This window comes from Protopterus annectens, chromosome 2.part0, assembly GCF_019279795.1.
Source record: "Protopterus annectens isolate FY-2018-M chromosome 2.part0, PAN1.0, whole genome shotgun sequence".
Classification (NCBI taxonomy): Eukaryota; Metazoa; Chordata; order Ceratodontiformes; family Protopteridae; genus Protopterus; species Protopterus annectens.
In genome coordinates this window covers 1,389,753,953-1,389,775,058 of record NC_056728.1, presented here as the reverse complement: position 1 = coordinate 1,389,775,058, position 21,106 = coordinate 1,389,753,953, and the positions used below count along the sequence as shown (strand labels likewise).

At 42.8% G+C, this 21,106-nt stretch overlaps 1 protein-coding gene across 4 annotated transcripts in view; it reads left to right on the top strand.

Annotated features, from left to right (window-relative positions):
* The window catches only part of HADHB (hydroxyacyl-CoA dehydrogenase trifunctional multienzyme complex subunit beta), a 1,343,347-nt gene that overhangs the window by 201,473 nt on the left and 1,120,768 nt on the right, over window positions 1–21,106 (top strand). For 3 of the 4 annotated variants that reach the window (XM_044061616.1, XM_044061615.1, XM_044061613.1), the window contains exon 4: window positions 18,239–18,335. In XM_044061616.1, the coding sequence (XP_043917551.1) occupies window positions 18,239–18,335 (97 nt within the window). The remainder of the gene's footprint in view (window positions 1–18,238; window positions 18,336–21,106) is intronic. The other variant, XM_044061614.1, reaches the window with a different exon arrangement.

The window sequence follows — 21,106 nt, the reverse complement described above, 5'->3', positions numbered from 1 at the left end:
CTGGAAGACGGCCTTCCTGATTGCCATTACTTCTGCTAGAAGGATATCTGAGCTTCACGCTCTTTGCAGTAAACCTCCATACATCATCTTTCATAAAGGCAGGGTCTCCCTCAGGACTAATCCCTCTTTTCTGCCCAAAGTTGTTTCAGAAGCCAACATCAACCAGTCCATCAATCTACATGTCTTCTTTCCAAATTTCCAAAACAAAGGAGAATACAGACTTCATTGTCTGGATGTTCACAGAAGTTACGTTTTTACTTAAACAGAACAGCAGATCTTCGAAAATCTGATCAACTTTTTTGTTTCCTTTGCAAAATCCTGTCTGGGGAAGCCAGTCACTAAAGTAACCTTAGGTAGATGGATTTCCCAGTGCATTTTCCTAGCATACAAAAGTTCTGGTCGTCCTGAGCCCCTGAGAGTGCGAGCCCATTCTACCTGATCTATGGCCACTTCTGCTGCTTTCTGGTCAAGGGTTTCTTTGGATGACATTTGCTCAGCAGCTACTTGGGCTTCCTCTCATACCTTTTTATTACACACTGTAAATTGGATTTAATATCCAGGGGACGGGCATCGTTTGGCTCCACAGTGCTCCGGAATATCATTCCAAAAGGGCCTCCCAAGTTGCTGGTAGCTGGGGACTCTGTCCCACAGGTTGCTGAGCAAATTAAGTTAACTACTTCAGATAAAGAAGTTATGCACTCACCATAACATTCCATCTGAGTAGGTAACTTCATTTGTCTGCAACCGACCCTCTTTCCATGCCCCGGACCCTTAGTTCGTTATCAAAGTATCAGGATATGTCTTCATTCAATTGACATCACTGGAATGTATTGTAACCCTTTCTAAGTTATCGAATTTCCTATTGCCTTTTCTGGCCAACTTGATCGGAGGGTTAGAGGGAGATGGCAGGGCATTATGGGTATGGGTAGGAGCTTGGAGCTCAGATCTTTTAGCTTGGAAAGCTGCCGGCTCGGATCCGATATCCACAAGTTGCAGACAAATGAAGTTACCTATTCAGATGGAACAATGTTCATCGTGTTACACTGCTGCAGTCATCACACTTGGGTTATCTGCCATCAGGCGGGTCCCGCAGTCGGCCCCAGTTCCAAAGTCTTGGTCCGGCGTCGGTTGCTTTCGCTTCTTCCCTGACGTCAGTGCGACAGGGGTATAAAAGAGGCAGCCGACACCATTTTTTTTCAGTCTTTCTTGCCGCGTGGTGCCCGAAGCAGAAGCAGTTTGTACGTGCCGGTCGGCAGACTCCTGAGATTTTCAAATCGAATTTCAGACCAAAGTCTTCAATAAAGCTAAGTACCCCATTGGGGAACCTTTTCTTGCCTCAGTCCGATGTCAGAGAAAGTTAATAATTGCATTTCTTGTGGGAAGCAAATACCTCATAAGGATTTTCATTCTTATTGTATCCCTTGCCTAGGCCCAGACCACAACATCACAGGTTGTCGGTTTTGTGCTAGGTTTAACAAACGAATTATTAAACGTCTGATTTTGCCCGACATTATTCTGGTAGAAAATTTAATTATACCATGCCGTCGGGGCAACCGACGACCGGGATGCATAAAAAGCGCAAAGATAAGGACAGGCAGCCGAGACCCAAACCAAACACCGAGGCCTCTGCTAGGCCAGTCACCGGTTCTCCGGTTTTCAGTGAGGCGCTTGCGCAGCCCCTGACGACTGCTGATTTAGAACCCCAGCCTGCATCCGACTCCCAAGCGGAGATTGCAGGGCCTCCAAAGCCTTTATCTTTAGGCCCTTCCGACTCCATGGCTGATGGGGATTCCGGTGCGGTTGAAAGGCAGTCAGTTGCTGAAGGTGTCTTCAGACTGACTACACTTACTATTAAATCCTTTGCAAAACGGAAAACTCTATTAAAAGTAAGGAAGCCTGTACAGCAGTCTCCAGTGCAAGGCCCCATGCCTAAGAAACAGATGCTTAACATGGCCAAAGACTTAATTACCCTAATCAGGGGTTCCCATCCCCCACCTGACAAAAGGCCTAGACAGGAGGAGGACTACGCTTCCTCTGACCAGGTTTCCATTACCTCAGATTCTTCTGAGGAACAGGAGTACTCTTTTCCACCTTATGAAGACTCTGATGCTGAAGAGTCTATTCCTTCAGCATCTCCCCCAGAAGACTACTCTTTTGGGGAAACTTTACATACCATGAGGGAACATTTCTACTGGGAAGGCCAGGATTACTCTGATTCTAAGAAAAGGCTCCGAGAGTTCCTCTTACTACCCCAGCACAGACCTCTTGCTATTCCACCAGTGTTGGACATTGTGGATGATGTTTATTCAGAATCTAGCCTTAACCCAGATTCATTACCTCCTGCACCAGCCAAACCAGACAAATACTACAGAGTCCCTGACTCACATAAATTCCTATATAAAAGCCCTGTTGCTGACCCAGAAACCATTTCCCAGGGCCCCAAAGGGGTTAAGGCCTCTATTGCTAAAAATCCTGTACCGTCTGAAAGGGATTCTAGAGCACTAGACAGATGGGGGAAAGAAAGTATATACCTCAGCTACTCTAGCTATGAGGGCCTTAAATTGCCAGTTTCACATGCTGAAATATCAACAATATTTGTTTAAATTAAAACAAAAAATGAGCACACATACAGAGCAGCCTGATTACAAGGAAATGCAAGATTTGTTGCATGCAGCAGAACAAGTGGGAAAACATACTTTGCAATGTGGATTTGATTCATTGGAAGCTTCTTGCAGAGAAGCTGTAACAGGGTCTGTCATTCGTAGGCATGCTTGGTTAAAAGAACAAACTTTACCTGATCATGTTAAAGCAAAGTTATTGGATGCATCCTTACAGCAGGATGTTTTATTTGGTGTGAAATCAGAAGAGGTTTTAAAGAAAATGGAGGATAAGGCAAAATCTATGCAGACGGTCAAGGATTTTTTACAGGTCCAACCCCCTCGTTTCAGCAGAAATTGGCCAACCAAAAACTGGTCCTTTCCAACTGCTGACAGACCTCAGAGGGACAAATACAGACTCCCAAGGGGCAGAGGTCAGCCACAAGGCTCTTACAAGCCACGACAATGAGGTGCCACAACCCAGAAAGGAGGAGAAGACTGATCTCAACTCTCAGAAGACAATCACAATTACTTACCCCTCAGACTGCCAAGCAAATCACTCTTGGCAGCTCCCTTGGGAGGAAAACTTGCACTTTTTGCAGACAGTTGGTGCATCATCCCAAAAGACAAATTGGGTCCTAAATATTGTAACTCAAGGATACAGGTTCCACTTTCACACTTTACCACGGATAAAAGGAATGCCAAACCTGCCATCAAATCACCGGGCAGAGGCTCAAAGACAAATTACAGCACTCATGGGCATGAGAGCCATTCAACAGGTTCCTACACAGGAGCAAGGACAGGGATTTTACTCTACTCTTTCTGGTTCCCCGAAAGGACAAAGCCTGGAGACCCATTCTGGACCTTTCAATTCTAAACACATACCTGGAAGTACCCAAATTCAAGATGCTCACACTACAGCAACTTCTTCCCATGCTAGGCAAGAAGGCTTGGGCTAGTAACGTTGGACCTCAAGGAGGCATACTTGCATGTCCATATCAGACAAAATTGCAGAAGATGCCTCCGATTTTAGCAGGTACAACCCATTACCAATTCTCTGCACTGCCCTTTGGCTTATCTACTGCGCCCAGGGTCTTCACAAAATGCCTGGCACCAGTAATTGCATTCTGCAGACAGAGGAATCCAAATGTATCCATACCTGGATGACTGCCTTATTCAAGCAGAAAGCAAGGACATTCTTTTAAAGCATCTGGCGTTTGTCAAAAACCTATTAAGTTGCCTAGGGTACACAGTAAATGAAAAGAAGTCAAAAGTAGTGCCCCTCACAAGACATAATATTCCTGGGTGCCAGCTTAAATACAATGGCCCAGATGGCTTATCTCACGCCAGACAAGCAAGGACAACTGACTCAATACTTCAAAATGATGGCAACAAAGACCCAACTCCCTGCAAGAAAAATTCTGCAGGCCTTTGGATTCATGGCATCTTGCATACTACTAATACCATATGCAAAACTGCATATGAGGAACGGTATCTGAAAAGCATATGGACTCAACACAGCTACAGCTTGGAAACAATAATACCACTCATTCCCTGCCTTCAACAGGAGTTCCTGTGGTGGGCTCAGGCATGTCACCTCAACAAGGGTCAGCCTTTTACCTTACCCACAGCCAGGCAAACTATAACAACGGATGCATCGGATTATGCCCGGGGAGCACACATGGTAGGACAGTGTATTCAGGGCAAATGGTCTGCAGATCAAAGGCATCTACATATCAATCAAAAAGAGATGCTAGCTGTACAAAATGCCCTAACAGCTTTCAAGGACCTCCTACATCCAGGACAACTACTAATAAAGATGGACAACACCACAGTGATGTGGTACATAAGCAAGTGGGCACACATTCCTACCCCCTATGCAGGCAAGCAATGACCTTGTGGAACACAGCACTGACCTACCAAGTTCAACTACAAGCACAATTCCTGCCAGGAAAGAAAAACACATTGGCAGACGATCTAAGCAGAAACATCATAGATCCTCATGAGTGGAAACTGGACCCACAAGTATTCGCAATGATAACTCAAAAATGGGGGAGCCCAGACATAGATCTGTTTGCCTCCCCCCCCCCCCCCCCAAAACTATCAACTTCGGAAATTTTTCACAAGGACATACCACACACTAGCTTGGAAAGTGGACGCCCACTCATTCAGTTGGAAAACATTAACAGTGTATGCCTTTCCTCCACTGCCTCTTCTGGCAAAGGTGCTGCTGAAAGCCAGATTAGAGAGGCCACAAATGATACTCTTTGCTCCAGACTGGCCACGCCAACACTGGTATCCAATACTAAGGAACATGGCTCAAGGCCCACCATGTATTTTACCTCAAATTCCACACCTGCTCACTCGGCAAAACAATCAGATTCTACACAGCCAGCTCAAGACTTTAAATCTGGCTGCATGGCAAATTACCTAAGCAACCAGTCAACACTTCTCTCTAAAGCTGTTGTGGATGTCATTCTGGAGGCCAGGAGGCCCAGCACCAGGAAAGCCTATTCAGACAAATGGAAAAGATTTTGCACCTGGAACCAGGCTAAAGGCCAGAATCCCCTTGTCCAAAATATTCCTCAGATTCTACAATATTTAACTGAGATGTTGCACAAAGGACTTTCCTTCCTTTTCATCTATTAAGATCCACGCCTCAGCTGTTTCAGCTCAATACAACACGGGTCCTCCTATATTTTCACATCCATTACTAAGACAGTACCTCAGAGGGGCTAAGAACATAAGACTGCACTGGAGAGCACCAACACCAACTTGGGATCTCAATTTTGTTTTGGAAAAACTTACACTACCGCCCTTTGAACCAGCTTTTACAGCTGATTTACAGTTTCTATCATGGAAAACTGCTCTGCTGCTAGCAATAACTTCAGCACGAAGAGTCTCAGAGCTACAGGCCCTAATGGCAGTGGAGCCTTTCTTCATTTTTCATAAAGACAGAGTCGCTTTATGAAGTAACCCTTCCTTTATGCCAAAGGTGGTATCCAGTGTGGCCCTAAACCAAACCATTAATTTTCCCACCTTTTATCCAAACCCCCAGAACAAAGGGGAAAGGCTCCTACACTTTTTGACATTCGCAGACAATTACGTTATTACTTGGATAAAACTAAGGCTTTCAGAAAATCTGACCAGCTCTTTGTATCCTATGCTGCAGGATCACAAGGAAAGGGTATCTCAAAACAGACCATTTCAAAATGGATAGGACATTGTATCCATTTCTGCTACACACACCATGGGAAACCTGTACCTGGTAACATTAGGCCCCATTCCACCAGGGCTACAGCAACATCAACAGCCTTCCTCAGAGGGGTACCAACCAAGGATATTTTTGGAGGCTGCAACCTGGAGTTCAGTGCACACCTTCAGCAAGCACTATCACTTACCTCTATACTCTAAAACCAAAGCTGGCTTTGCCACTGCAGTTCTGCAGGGCCTACTAGCTTCTCCAAACCCTGTTTAGTTCCACCGCCCATCCTTAGCTTTGGGATTCAACCCAAGTGTGATGACTGCAGCAGTGTAACATGATGAACATAGTACAGTTTTGTACCTACCATAAATGTAGATGTTAAGAGTGTTCACACTGCTGCAGTCCAGGTTACCCTCCCTCCCCTCTGACCTAGCTGAACGTTTCTATACCTTTCTATCCTGTACAACCTTTGTGGTGTATTTGCTTGTAACTGAAGGTATTCCTTTTATTCCTTTTATATGTTTTATTAGCAATATGTATTGCCTACCTACTTGGGGCACCTGACATCTGGGGCAAGAAAAACTGAAGAAAATGGCGTTGGATGCCTCTTTATATACCCCTGGTGCACTGACGTCAGGGAAGAAGCGACAGCAACCGACGCCGGACCAAGACTTTGGAACTCTGGCCGACTGCGGGACTGCCTAATGGCAGGATAACCCAAGTGTGATGACTGCAGCAGTGTGAACACTCGAACATCTGCATTTATGGTAGGTACAAAACTGTACTTTTTTGCTTAGTAAAGGATATAAACTAACTACCCTGCCTGTTCATCTTTACTTATGAAACAGGACGAGCAACATGGTGTCGGAATAGGATCCAGATTCAGGACTGAGAGGCCCTCCTTTAATGGTGGAAGAGTATAGACTAGTGGGTCATCCCTACTGCATGTGTAACTTAAAGGTCAGAAATGAATTTCTGGTATCAAAGCTTACTTAAATGATTTATTATTCACGGAATATAAAACAAAGCACTCTCTAACTAATTTCTAGCTAAAATATCTAAAACTGAGACATATTGATGAAAGTATTCAAATAACTATGGCAGATGTTGAAATAAAGTGTGAACAACATGAAATGTATAAAATAAGGAAATCTATTGCATTTTTTGCATTAATTAAAGCTATTTGAGATATCCAAAGTGTATGAAGTATTCACAGGTTTTTGCAGTATTACAGTACAGTTATTTTGCAAAATACAGCCATTTCAAAGTTTATTTCGCAAAGTACAATATTTTGAAGATTTCATTGTGCATTTGAATGTTATTACAAGGGGTGTGTGTGTGTGTGTGTGTGTGTGTGTGTGTGTGTGTGTGTGTGTGTGTGTGTGTGTGTGTGTGTGTGTGTGTGTGTGTGTGTGTGTGTGTGTGTGTGTGTGTGTGTGTGATTGTGATTATATGAGCCATATTTCCAGTGTGTTTGGGCATACTTTGTTGTCACAGCTGAAGGATTTGGTAAACCAAATCCACTTGTCTTTGATAATAATGCAGAGAATTGGTGAGGGTTTCAGCAAGAGTATATTTTCATACAGGCTGCATTTTCTAATAAAGATGACCGTGCAAAGACATTTATTTTGCTTAATTTAGCAGGTTCAGAATTCATAGAAAGAGCGGCCGTGGTGGTGCAGTGGTTAACGTTGTTACGTCGCAGCAAGAGTTCTCCGGTTCAATTCTCAGCTGGGTTCCTTTCTGTGTAGAGTCTGCATGTCCACCCTGCAGTCGTGTGAGTTTCCTCGGGGTGCTCCAGTTTCTTCCCACACTCCAAAGACATGCAGTAGGTGTATTGGACACTAAATTGGCTGTAGATGTGTGTACGAGTGAGTGATACAGATGAACTGCTGCAGTAGGTCTAGCCACCCAGCATTGTAAAGCTTTGCTCGAGATTGTCACTGCAAAAATGGCACCCTGACCCCATGTACAAAATTGGGATAAAGAGGTTGAGGATGGATGGATTTGTGTACGTACCTGTTGTATTTGCAGGATAGGGGGAAAACCCCTATATAGTGGTACCGGCTGAGTCAAGGTAAGACCCAGAGTGCTTAAAATGTAAATTTAGAGTAATGTGTAACCACCAAGCGAATATAAGTTTGACACGAGATCAAAAGCGTGGTGAACCTTTTGCAGCATATATAACTGATTTAAGAAACAAGGCTAAAATGTGCAGATTTGGTGATTTTTTTTTTTTTTTTTTTTAAGGGATGACTTGATAAAAGACATTACTTCTGTGTAGTATTAAAGATGGTGCTGTGAGAAAGATTTTGCTTCGTGACGGTGATTTAACTTTGAATAACACCATAGAGACTTGTCAGATATAGGAGCTTACAGCAAAGCAAACGTATATGCTTACAAATTAGAAATGCATGCTTCCAGTAACTTCTAACGCCAACGTTGATAGTACGCAGCACATGGTTAAAAGAAACTGTCTCAAGCACATGGCAACTGCAGGGAGACCTGCAACAGTCCTTGTAAAACCTTGTACCTTTCTAGCAAATGCCAGAGTATGCACAGTCTCCTTTCTAGCAAATTCCAGAGTACGCACAGTCTCAGTGAAGCACGAGGGTGAGTCAGCAAACTCAAGGCATATACCCTCATCTAGCCTCATAGTCAAAAGGTTCATAGCTACATACTAGGCTATCTATAAACCTAGCCAGAATGTGTTGGCTTTTGCCGCCCCCTTAGTTCCCTGTGCCTCAGTCCAGCAGAGCCATTAGTTTCCTGTGCCTCTGTCCAGCAGAGCCATTGCAGTTATCCCTGGGGTAAATTTTCTGTTTCCTATCTACACATCAAGGTTTCTCTTGACGAGTTAGTCAGGGGCTCTGCCGAATGTAGATCCTCTTCCAAAGCATGGGGAGTCTATGGGACAGTAATCTATCCCCCCCCAGCACGTCCTGTTTATCGTTGTGGTGAGGTTTAGATCCCTAGAGCATGTGGGTCTTGGTGAGTTTGTTTTTTTTTTTCTTTTAGGTGGAGCATGTCTATCAATTCTGGGTTGGACATGGCCTTGTATGTCAGGCAGAGATCACCTCCGAGTAAGCGGTAGCTGGAGTTTCTTCAGTCAGGCTGCATAGGGCATATGTTTGAGGCCAGTAATCCTCTTGGTGAGGTACTTTGGTCTTCCCAGCTGTTGCAGGTGTCTTGTAAGGTACATCCCAAATGGGACAGTGTACTCTATGCTGGGTCTGATGAGAATGACTAGAGCGGCACAATAACCTCTTGTTCTAGATGCGTGAACCCTTTTGTGATTAGGTGGGCCACATGGAAGGATTTTCTAACCACCTTGGCAATATGATCATCAAAGGAGAGATTACTATCTACTTGGGTCCCCAGATCCCTTATTAAATTTTCTGCATTTAGGGGACTACCACGTATGTGGTAGTTCGCGGGTACTTTGTTTTTCCAAAGGGGATGACTATGCACTTTTTGGCATTTAGATTGAGGCCATGATTTTGAGACCAGCTATCTGTCTCTGAGACCCTTCTGGAGGATGTCTGTATCAGCTGGAGAGTCAGTTATGACCCCCAGTTTGCAGTCGTCTGCGAACTTGGTCAGCCATAGTCCTCCTGTGCTTGTCTGTACCTCTGAGAAGTATATACCGAACAGGAGGGGCCCCAGGACTGAGCCCTGGGGGATGCTATACTTGTAACTGATTTTAGATTCTGACCTAGAGCCTGCAACTCTCACCGTGTGGGGGTGGCAACCTATCTCATGACATAGGGGTTTATGTTCAGGCTGGTGAGCTGGTCTATAATACCAGAATGTGGAATAGTGTCGAAAGCCTGTGCAAGGTCTAGGTAGGCTGTGTGGACCTCCTTTCCCTCGTCTAAAGCCTTGGTAACGGTTTCAAAGAAGTCCACCAGGTTTAGGAGGCATGATCTGCCTTTAACAAAGCCAAACTGGGTAGAGTCCAATGTTTGAAGGTTCCCAATGTCTCTGTTAATGAATTCCATAATGATGCGCTCCATAGCCTTGCAGACCAGGCTAGTCAGGCTTATAGGGCGATAGTTCCTGGGGTCTGTTGTGGCTCCACCTTTGTGGAGCAGGATAACTGTTGCTGTGTGCCACTCTATGGGTACGTAGCCTGTAGAGAGGCTGAGTTTGAACAGTGTGTTTAGGTGAGGGGTTAGTTCATTTTGGAGCTTGTGTAAGACACAGTGTAAGACACAGCCTGGTCCCATTTAAGCTGTATTTTTGGCTTTGGCTAGGGCTGTTTTAACCTGTGTCAGTGATTGCCGGGGCACTACATTCTTCTGGTATGGTTATGGGCCCTTTAGGGGGTGAGGGGGGGTGAAGTTTGCACTAAACCTCTCTGCCAGAATGTTGGTAATAAGTCGTTTCCATGTATTTTGTGCCATTCTGCACTAACTCAGAGCAGATCTGAGAGTTTCCACTCAGGTTCTTGACATACCTAAAGAATGTTTTGTGGTTATCTTTGGAGTCAATGGCTTTTTTTTTTTTTTTTCCGAAGCTAGTCTTGGATGATTTTATGAGGGATCGTAGTTTCTTGCTGATACTGATCAGGGATGTCTTTCCTTCTTGGGATTTTACTCTTCTGCACTAGTTTCCTCCTCCTACTATATAGCTTGTTTATGGCAGGGGTCCACCAGACTGGTTTCCTTTTCTTGGAGGAGTGAGTCTTTGTTTTGCTTGGAATTGCATGAGCCATGCATTCTTGCAGGTGGTAGAGTGCCTTTGTAAGGGATTCAGCAGCTTGGACAGCGTTGTCCTTTAGCATGGGGGCTGTGAACCTTTCCACCTCATTCTTAAGTAATGTGAAGTTTGCTTTTGAAAAGTTTTTCACAGTGGTTTCCTTGATTGGGGGTGGGGGTGGAATGTGGATATCCAGAGTGATTAGTCTTTGGTCTGGTCTAACCAGCGAGGGTTTGACTTCCGGTGTAGAACACCGGTCACCGATTTTGGTGATGACCAGGTCCGGTATGTTGTCACCTGTGGTGGGGATGTTGACCAGTTAATCCAGGGCGTTCGAGTTTATAAATTCTAGGAAGCGTTGGGCAAGGGAGTTAGTATTGAGTAGTTCTCCCAGTTAATGTTTGGGTAATTGAAATCACCCAATATTATGACGTTTGGTAGGACCTTCATATTTTCCAGTGTCTCCAGAAACGCGTAATGGGGGTCCTGGGTCATAGTGGGTGATCTGTAGCAAGCTACAATTTGAATTGCAGTTTTGCCCGTTAGTTGCACATGGATGATCTCTGAGGCATTGTGCTGTGCCACTAACCTGGAGGTGAGGGTGTCCTTGATGAATATGGATACACTCCCACCTTTTGTGTTTTGGTCCAGGTTCTGTGGCCAAAAAGTATGGTATGAGTTAATAGATTGGTAGTGCTGGGGTGCTCTCTGGAGCCTTAAACCAGGTTTCTGTTACTGCACAGATATCTATGTTCTCCATATTGAGGAGTACCTCCAGTGCATGCATTCTGAGGTTTAGACTTCTGGCGTTGAGTAGCATTACCCTCAGTTTTTGGTTACTTGTGCTGTTTACGGTGGTGGGTTTGTCTTTTGAGCCTTGCCTAAAAAAGGCACTATGGAGGAGGCAAAAGCCTTGGCCAGTATTCGAAAGCCTAAGGGTAACAGGTGCAAGCCATCTCATGCAAAGCAACATGGCTTTTCGAGCATGTTATCCCAGGTGGACAGATACTGAATCCCCTTTGAATGACACCAGAAACTTAGCTAATTGTTGAAATTTATCATTTTTTTCTTTATACTGTGACATCATTCTTGGTGAAGGCAGGATGCTACTTGGGGGTCAGGGTCATACCAGCCTGGGCAACATGATCAGAGAGCTCTTTATGTCTCTCTTCATGTAGTCCAGGGAGGTACGTCTCAGGTAATTCACACCAACATGGACAATGACAGAGTCGTATTTGTACTTGTTCTGGAGTGACTTGAGTGCTTGTGTTATGTGGTGGATCCTGGCACCCGACGGGCACCTAACTGTAATCTTCTCCTTGTCCAGCCTAGTTAGTGGGATATCAGTGTGCCTGATTATAGAGTCGCCTATTACTAGTGTGTTGGGTATGTTATTTTGCCTTGAGGGCTGTGATTGCATGGCACACTGATTATGTGAAGTATGTGTTTCATTTGTGATGGGGTGTGGAGGTTGCTTTGGGTGTCTGCGTTGGAGGTCCCTGTTGCTGTTGCAGATTCTTATTTAGAGCCTCGGAGTATGTTTTCATGTATTTGTGTGTTATTTGCCGTTGTTGGTTTACTAGGTCTATGTGAGACTGGTGTGTTGCAAATATTTTCCTTCTCCTCTTGACTGTCCGTTCGGTCTTGGGTTGAGAGAGATTTGCCTCCAGTTTGGCTGTATAATTGCATCTCTCGCATATATTAGTGTTTGGTGGTAGACTGAGAGGGTTGTCTGTGTACATGAGGCAGTTGTAACATTGCCTCAAAATGTCCTGATTCACCAGTTGGACTGAAGAGTACACCTAAAACTGTCCTTTGGAAATGCCTGAATAGGTAAAGTGAGCTGTTTTACTGATTAGCTGGTAGGGATAATTAGAAAGCCTTGTCCTTCTGGACAGTATAGGGGGTGTAGTGCTAGGGTTAATTAGTGCTTGCTATGAGTTTTGAGCAAGTGCTGGGCTGTGAAATGAATGGTTTGAGTGCTTAAGTTGAAAGTTTGTCTACTTCCAAGGGAAAAATTGAACAGCAGACTTCGTAGAGCCAGGAATAGTTTAACCCTAGCTAACCGGCACTGCCTGGCGTGCAAAACTGGGCAAATGCGGTTTTTATAGCAGGAAAATGAAAGAGAAAGAAATTAGCCCAAAATGGCCAATAAACTACTGGGCTACAGCAAACAAGGCGCACAAATTTCAGAAAGAAACTGATCAAATAAGCTGGCACAATAAGCCTTTGACCAGAAATTCCCAGCTCAGAAGGGCAGAATCTACCCTCTCCTCCCACAAGAGTGCAGACTGCGAACCTTCTTAATGTAAAATAACTGGCCTGAAGCCCACGTGCTTAAACCAGAACTAATGTGCTTTTAGAATAACCGACACTGAGCCTTCAATCAGCAATTCCCAACTTAGAAGGATGTAATCTACCTGTCCTGCCACAACAATGCAGTCCACAAACCTTATGTAAAACAACTGGTTTGAAGCCAAGTGCTTAAACCAAAAGGTTTAGAATAACAGTTACAATTTAATCAGGCTACTACCAAGCAGTAATAACTACAACAGAATAATACGATTCAGTACTTTTAAGAAGAGGCAAAAGCAAAATAAAGTAGGAAGAAACACACATACAGTAAAAGTAGGAAGAAACACAAATACAGTAAAAGTAGATAAAGTGCAATTTTTTATAACAATAGAAAACGAGCAAACTTGATTTGAACAAATTACCCAATTAACTGGTAAATAACCTCAGAACTGAGCCCTGTTCCAGCAGTCATCAATCAGACAAGTTCAGGGCCTAAGTGGGTATGCCTACTCAAATGTTCTCTCTGCATTAGGCAGGGTGAGCTAATGAGACTGGGCTAGGATAGAGCTGGGACAGGGCTGAACAGATGAGAATGGTAGGAGTGTCTGAAATCAAAATATGACCTCACTGTACTCAGTTGAGCGAGCAAATGAGATGGGCACAGGAGGAGTGTTCAAACACAAATTTACAGGAGGGGGCGGTCAATTCCAAAGCCACCAAGATTAATACCACAAGAACAGGGAGGGAGGGTAGGGAAAATAACAGAAAGCTCACAATTTTCAGTAAACAAGCCAATAAATGCAGTACTATTTTTAACACAATATTCAATGATACAAGAAAAAATAAGTCAGTACTATCTTATAACACTGCAAGTTACTACTTATCAGCTTGTAGTAAAGATGATGTAGGGTATGCAAAAGCTAACCAAACGGCTCCAGTATGCAACTATTCAGCAGAACTAATTTCAGAGATAAGGGACTAAGACTTTAAGGCACAGAGCATCCCTGTAGGCTAAGACTTCTACACAGAATAACAATTAAGTGAGAAGAATAAACTAACTGCAGATAGGGAGCAAATGTCGTAATTGTGGTGGAGATGGATCTAAAAGAGAGAAGTGTTCAGCTTTTGGTCAGCAATACCACAGATGTAAAAAGTGGAATAACTTCCAGAGATCTTGTATATGAGAAGTTGTTCATTCTTTTATTAAAAAGGAAGAGAAGGTGATCAGTTAGAAGCTGTAACTCTACTTTCTATGTTGACTGTGTGTCTCTCTGCTTAATGAAAGTCAGTGCAGTAGATTTATGGGCAAATAATGAAGTATTTTGCCCTGTTTGGATAAATGGAAGACCCGCAGAGCTCAAAGTTGACAAAGGGTTCAAAGTGCAATGTTATGTTAGCAAAAACATTTGCTAGAGTGTGTGCTGGTGAGAAGCTTTATTTGGCAAAGTGTAAGAAGCTTGTTGCTTATGGTGGTGAAGAAATTCAAGCTTAAGATTCAGTAGCACTTTCATGTTACTTTTCTGGGAACAGCTATGATTTGCAATTTTATGTAGTCAAAAGGCACATACAGTCATCATTAGGTCTCAGAGACAGTTTGAAAATGGGACTTCTTACATTTTATAAGGAAGTCCATCCTGTTAACTTAAAAGACCACTACTCTAATTTTGCCTAGTCTATTTTCTGTACCTAGGCTGATCTTTTCGACGACAAACTCCCAGTTGTGTATTCCATGAAGTTAGACCCAGAGGTTCGTCCATTTGTCAGACCAGCCTGGAAAGTTCCAGTCGCTATGCAGAACAGAGTTAAAGCCAAGCTAGATAAAGTGGTGCAATGAAGTGTAATTTGTCCAGTTAATGAACCTACTGAATGGGTATCTTCCATGTTCATAGCTCATAAGAAAAGCTCAGATGATATCAGAATATGTATTGATCCTTGAGACTCGGAACAAAGCACTAAAAAGACCTCATCTAATGCATACAGTCAAAGAAGTTGCTGCTGTCATGGCAAATGCCACTGTTTTTTGTCTTTGATGCAGAGTTCATTTTGGCAAATTTTGCTAGACCGTAAATCTTAATTGCTAACCACTTTCAGTACTCCTTTTGGCAGGTACAGATTTTTGAGAGTGCCATTTGGGATAAATTCTGCCAGTACAGTCTTCCAGCATGCAGTGGAGCAAATTGTTTCTGGGTATCCATGTGCTATTATAGTAGATGATATTCTAGTAGGAGGTAGTAGTGAAGCTGAGCATGACAGAAACGTCAAAGTTCTAGAAAGAGCATGTGAAGTGAAACTTTAGATGAATCCTCAGAAATGCAGATTTAGGCTATACGAAGTTACTTATGTTGGTCATTTATTTACCATTTCAGGCTTACAACCAGATCTTCCAAGCAAACCACTATTCTTGAGATGCCAGCTCCAGACAGTGTTCAAGCACTGCAATGTTTTCTTGGCATGGTTAACTATCTAGGCAAGTTCATTCCAGACTTAAGCCAACTTTTGGCACCACTTACATGTAAAGATGTGTTTTGGTCATGGTTAGAGCAACACCAGAGAGCATTTGATGTCCTGAAATAGAAAATTCCCAGTCCACCAACTCTGATACTATTATGTTCACAAACCAGTTACTCTGTCTTGTGATGCTTCGAAATTTGGTGTTGGTGCAGTCATTCTTCAACAGGGTAGACCAGTAGCCTATGCTTTCAGAACTCCAAACCAAATTGAAATGCAGTAAGCTCAGATAGAGAAAGAACTCTTGGCAATTGTTTGCATGTTTGAAGTTCCATAATTATATTTATGGTAGACCTGTCCAGATTGAAACGGGTCACCAACCTCTAGTCACTGTTTTGAGAGAGCCTGTGCATACAGCACCTGTCAGATTGCAACGCATGATGCTCAATTTGTAAAAGTATAATTTTAGTCTTGTCTACACGAAAGGCAAACTTTTTTATCTTGTTGACACTTTATATCAGTATCGCCCAGAAATACCACTGAACAACATCAAGTTTCTCATTTTCATGCCGAAGTCATGGAAATGAGATTTCTCTTCCACACGTCCTGATGAGCTTCAAAGTCCTACAGTCACAGATCCAGTTCTCCAGAAGCTCAACCACTTTCAGTAGGGGATGGTCGTCGAAGCAATCTTGCTTATCAGTAGAAGTGCAACCATATTTTCCATACAGAATAAGATTTTGTTTGACAATAGTATTATCATGAAAGGTCTAAAAGTGATTGTTCCAAAGTCCTTGCAACATGAGTATATTACTATTTTGCATCGTGGCCACCCAGGAGCAGACTCTCCCAAAAGAAGGGTGAGTGGATTAATATTTTGGCCTTCTATGTCCTGTGACATTGAGCGAGTACTACATCTTGCCATGTATGAAATAGTACTAAGCCGCATCAACAGAAAGAACCACTTCAGCTAAACCAGGTTCCTGAACTACCTTGGTCAACAGTAGCTGCAGACATTTTCGAGTGGGATAGTCACCATTACTTGGTGTTAGTAGAAACTCTTATTCAAAATGGTTTGAGATTGACCTACTTTCTAATCTAGTGTCCAGTACTGTCATTACCAAGATGAAACCCCATTTTTGCAGTTCATGGGAGTCTGCACAGTTATTTCTGACAATGGTACATAGTTTACAAGCCAGCAGTTCAAACGATTTGCTGAAGTGTGGCACTTTACTCATGTTACAAGTAGCCCTGCATATCCACAGTCATGGTTTGATCTGCACATTTTGCCAAAGTGCGAAACAATTGTTGGAGAAGTAGAAACGAGACAATAGTGATGTTTTCTTTAATCTCAGAAATGTTCTTGGTGATAAACATCTTGGTTCACCTGCAGAGAGACTTCTGTCGAGACAAACCAGAACCACACTACCAATTAGTAGTAAATTGTTGGTTGCATATGTCAAGAAATGATGAATGAAAGCCAATCTGCTCTTATCGCACAAGTTCTGTTGTGATAAGACCAGCAAACTGTAATGAGGATGCAGATGTCCAAAGGTTTTGATTGGATTGGAGTCATGAAAGATGCATGTCCAGAGCCGAGGTAGTACAGTGTGGAATCTCAAGGAACAGAATTTAGGCAGAATTGGAAACATTTGATCCTGGTGTCCGAGCCTGTATTGCAGTATCATACCTGCGAGAAAGACTGTATATCTCAGTGAGTTATTCAGCGTTCCAGTTCCAGAGGACGTTCCAGTAAATATTCCTGTTCCTGAGAAGAATCCTGAAACTCCAGAATATATTTGTTCACCAAAGGCTGTCCCTGTTGCTAAACCCAGCTCTGATTTGCTTTATCACTAGATCAGGTCTCATTTCTAGAACATGTTCCAGATACACGACAAGTTGGACATAAAAGACATAAGAACTTAAGTGTTTCATCTATTTTTTGTGTATACAACTGCATGTCCCCCCCCCCCCAATGTCATTATATTGTGAACAATACATTGAAGAGTGAGGATGTAGAGCCATTTCTATGTATACCTTTAAGAAGCTTTCTAGGGGCTTGCACAAGTGTATAAATACTGAGCACATGTGAGCCTGACTGCCATTTTGTAGTAAACTGAGATGTAGGCATGCATGTCTGTGTAGTCTTGTCAGTTAATCAGTTCATTTATATTTTGTACTGCTGCTATCCATCCTGATGTGTTTCTACATAATAAAGCATATAAACAAACTACCCCGCTTATTTGTCTTTACTTGTGAAACAAGACAAGCGACAGTATTTGACTGTTAAGAAGAGTGGTTCGCTGCAAGTTTGTTTTTATGGTACTCTGACAGATAACCCATTTGAGAGCAAAAAGCAATGTCTTTCAGCTTTTCCCAGTTAGTGGTTGCTGCAGCTGATTACCAATCCACTACTATTTTGCCAGTGGAGTTTTTACAGTGTCAAATAGCCAGCCCGGCGCCCAACCTTCACAGAAGGCATAAGCGCATACACACAAGCACCTACCTGCATGCCTTTTAAAGCTCATTCGACTGCAGGGAGGACATTCAGACTCCGCACAGAAGGCGATCCATCTGAGAATCGAACTGGAGAACCTGTTGGTGTGAAGAGGCCACTCTAACCGCTGCACCACTGTGGCCGACAAATGACCCATTTGAGACGGAGAAAAAAAAAGGTAGAACTTGCTGCTGAAAGAGCAGTCATCAAAACTGATGTCTTGGGCAATGTGTATTTATTAGACCATGTCAGTCACTTAGGCTCTGACTAGGGTACTGTGGGGGGAAATGTGCTGTAATGCCACACAACCGAATATTGGAATGCAGGTTGACTTGGGTACTCACTGTCTATATGTAGTGTAATTCTAAAAAGAGAAGTAAAAGAGCCGCTGACTTCAGTGGGCAAACATCAGATTTCTCAGGAAAGAAAAAAAGTTTTGAGACTCAGTGTTTTTTGTTTCCTGTGTGTGTTTTTAATGTGACTTTTTTTCTACAGCAGAGCAAAAGAGCAAGAAGTCTTTAGCAAAACCTGGTGTAAAGAATATTGTTTTGGTGGAAGGTGTAAGGACTCCTTTCTTGCTGTCTGGCACCACGTAAGTATAACAGAGTAACAGTTCTGAATTACTGTCAGTTGCTGGTTGTAAGTATTGCAACCAGAGGAATGTAATTACATTTCTTCATGAGGAGTTAAAGAATGTATATGGATCTTTGTGAAGCATATAGTATTTGCTCTGTATACTTCCCTGCTGTATTATAAATGTTGCTCTGTATCTGTCAGTCTGACCTGCTAGTGGTTTTAGTTTTTGTAATCTATTCCCTGAACGTTTCAATCACAGTACCTTTGTGCACCCCCCCCCCCCCCCCAGGGAATTCAAGCGCTTTACATTTTAAGGAATGACTGATTTGTTTAGATTGTGATAATAAAGTTGTCGCAGCTTTCTTGCTTCTGTTGTATATTCTGTTATGACACTATCTGTTATTTCTTGACTAAGGTTTAGCTTGAGGAGTCACATTTAACTGAGTTGAGTGAAATGCTTGCCTCTGCTTTTATTTTTGTGTAATCTTCTCTTCATTAGACTGCACATCCTTTCTTGTTATCTGTTCTCTTTTCATAGCTGCCTGCCTCTCTGGCATTTGTTCTTGCCCTCCAGGCTAGCAGACAGTCTATCCGATTACTGGCAGAGTTTGGATGTCTTCAAGTCGGAGGCATGATTGTGTTACTTTAGTCTCTGCAAGTACTGAAAACAAGCCCAGAGCAGTCCTCTGTCCCAGTCGGTCAACATTAAGGAGCATTTGCTAATGGAAAAATGGCTAACTTTTTGTAAGTGCGAGGCACTTGCAATTTCCATGTGTTCCATCATTTTTGTCTTATTTTTAAGCTCATTTGCTTAAAGTATGTATATTTTAAACCAGGGGTATTGGTCCAAACATTCGCCTCTGAGACGAGGGGAAATTCTTAATTTTATATTTATATATCATATATATAATATCAATACACTTGTACACTCTCTATCCCAGCAGCCCAAGATCACAGCATTTTGTTTAAATTGTTTCTGTCCAACCTTTATCGTGTTAGCTGTATGATGTACATATTTTACTTCATTATTAGAGCAAATATGTTTTTTTATCTTCAACGTATACAGCAGTCAGTTCTAAACTTCCCAACTCTCATTTAAAATACCTTGGCCGCACACCATGCAAAACTACTTTACAACATAACATGCAAATTACATTCAAAGTTTTTGTGTAGATATTAACAAACAATTGGTTTACTACTATATTCCCTTCATGCCCTTCTAGATGTTTAATCTGATGTCACTTTCATTCATCCCTCAACTCATGGGTTCTGATGTGACTCGCCTGCATCTTCCAGTTAATCAGATCCTAGAACTCTCGAGCTCCTCCCTTTACTCACAATGTCCCTCCACCTAACGTACCTCCAATCTCATTTGCTGCTGTTGATTACCAGACGCAGATTATTGCACTTGAGCAATTTTGGTATAATTTTCAAATTTTTCTTTCCAGTTGGTATTTGAGAGTTACTAAAATTTGGGTATTTTGCCTTTCTTCTTCCTCACTCCCTCCCATAATTTACTGTTTTAGATTTTTTTTTTTTAACACTAAATTAATGTCTGATATTTTTCTAATGATCAATGTGTATTCTTTCGTACTTCTCAGAATATTTTTACCTACCATTGTTGATAATTTCTTCCTTCTGTTCCTGTTTAGGAGAAGTGTTATAGAGAAGTGCGATTCTTTTGCTCTCGGGCTTTCGGTTAAGAATTATTTGTATCTATCTTTTGTTGGTAAGCGTTTATAAGATATCGGAGAAACCTTCTGGGTTTAAAAAGTGTATGTACTGTGGGCATAAGATTCCACATTCTGATACCCACATGGAATGTGTTTGTTGCTTGGTTCTGGCTCACCTTGATATAGACTGATATTTGTTCTGGTTTTAATTCTAGGGCTTTAATTGACCGTTAGAATAAGCTAATTCTGCAGGGTCTGTTGTCCTCCAAATCTTCTTTCTTGGTGGCTGAAGCTCAAACCCCTTCTAAGAAATCAGAAAAGTCAAAAGTTCCTTCTCAAACTAAGGACAAGGAGTCCCGGAAAAGGTCTCTGGATCGTCCTTCCATTTCAGTTTGGCTCCCTCAATGGAGCCCCCTGACAAGATCCTAAAAAAGTCAAATGTGTCTATCTGATCGACAACTCAAAGCTCTACATCTCCACGGAGCCGTACCTTTCCTATTCCATCAGATCCTCTTTCATCCAGGCTCCCCTCTCCATTCCTAGAGGAGTCCTCTTGAAAGTATTCTACCCCCCCCCCCTTCCATTACCTCCTCTCTTCGGTCCTTCAGAAGCTTTTCAGAAGCAGACACTAACAGGATGATGGAGGTCCTCGGAGCACATTACAGATGGGGGTCCTCCCAGCTCTGACCCCTTCCGGGCCAGAGAGCTGATGACTGTCCACTTCCCCTTTGGTATCTCCTTTTCCGATCCATCCTTCTGTTTTGGAGCAGTTGGATCTGAGATCCCTTGGGATGTTTACTTTGGATCTAAATGTTAATTGTTCGACTCCAGTGGTTCCCCCTGAACCAACCAGCACTGAGTGTTTCAGAGCCATAGCATTGGCTTCGGATCAGCGGGCTCCAAGTGTAATCTGAAGCTTTTGGAGCTATCTCTTCCCCTTGGAGCCTCTGTGTTGGATAGTTCCAGTCTGACTCCCTCATCGGGTGAAGTGCTGATGGGGTTGCAGGAGCCTATGACCCAAGAGATTTCAGCCTCTGAGCCCTCAACTTTTATGTCCTTTAGGCATTCCGCTTTCAAGGTTGCAGAGAGGGGTTTCTCTGTGCCTAGAGAATGG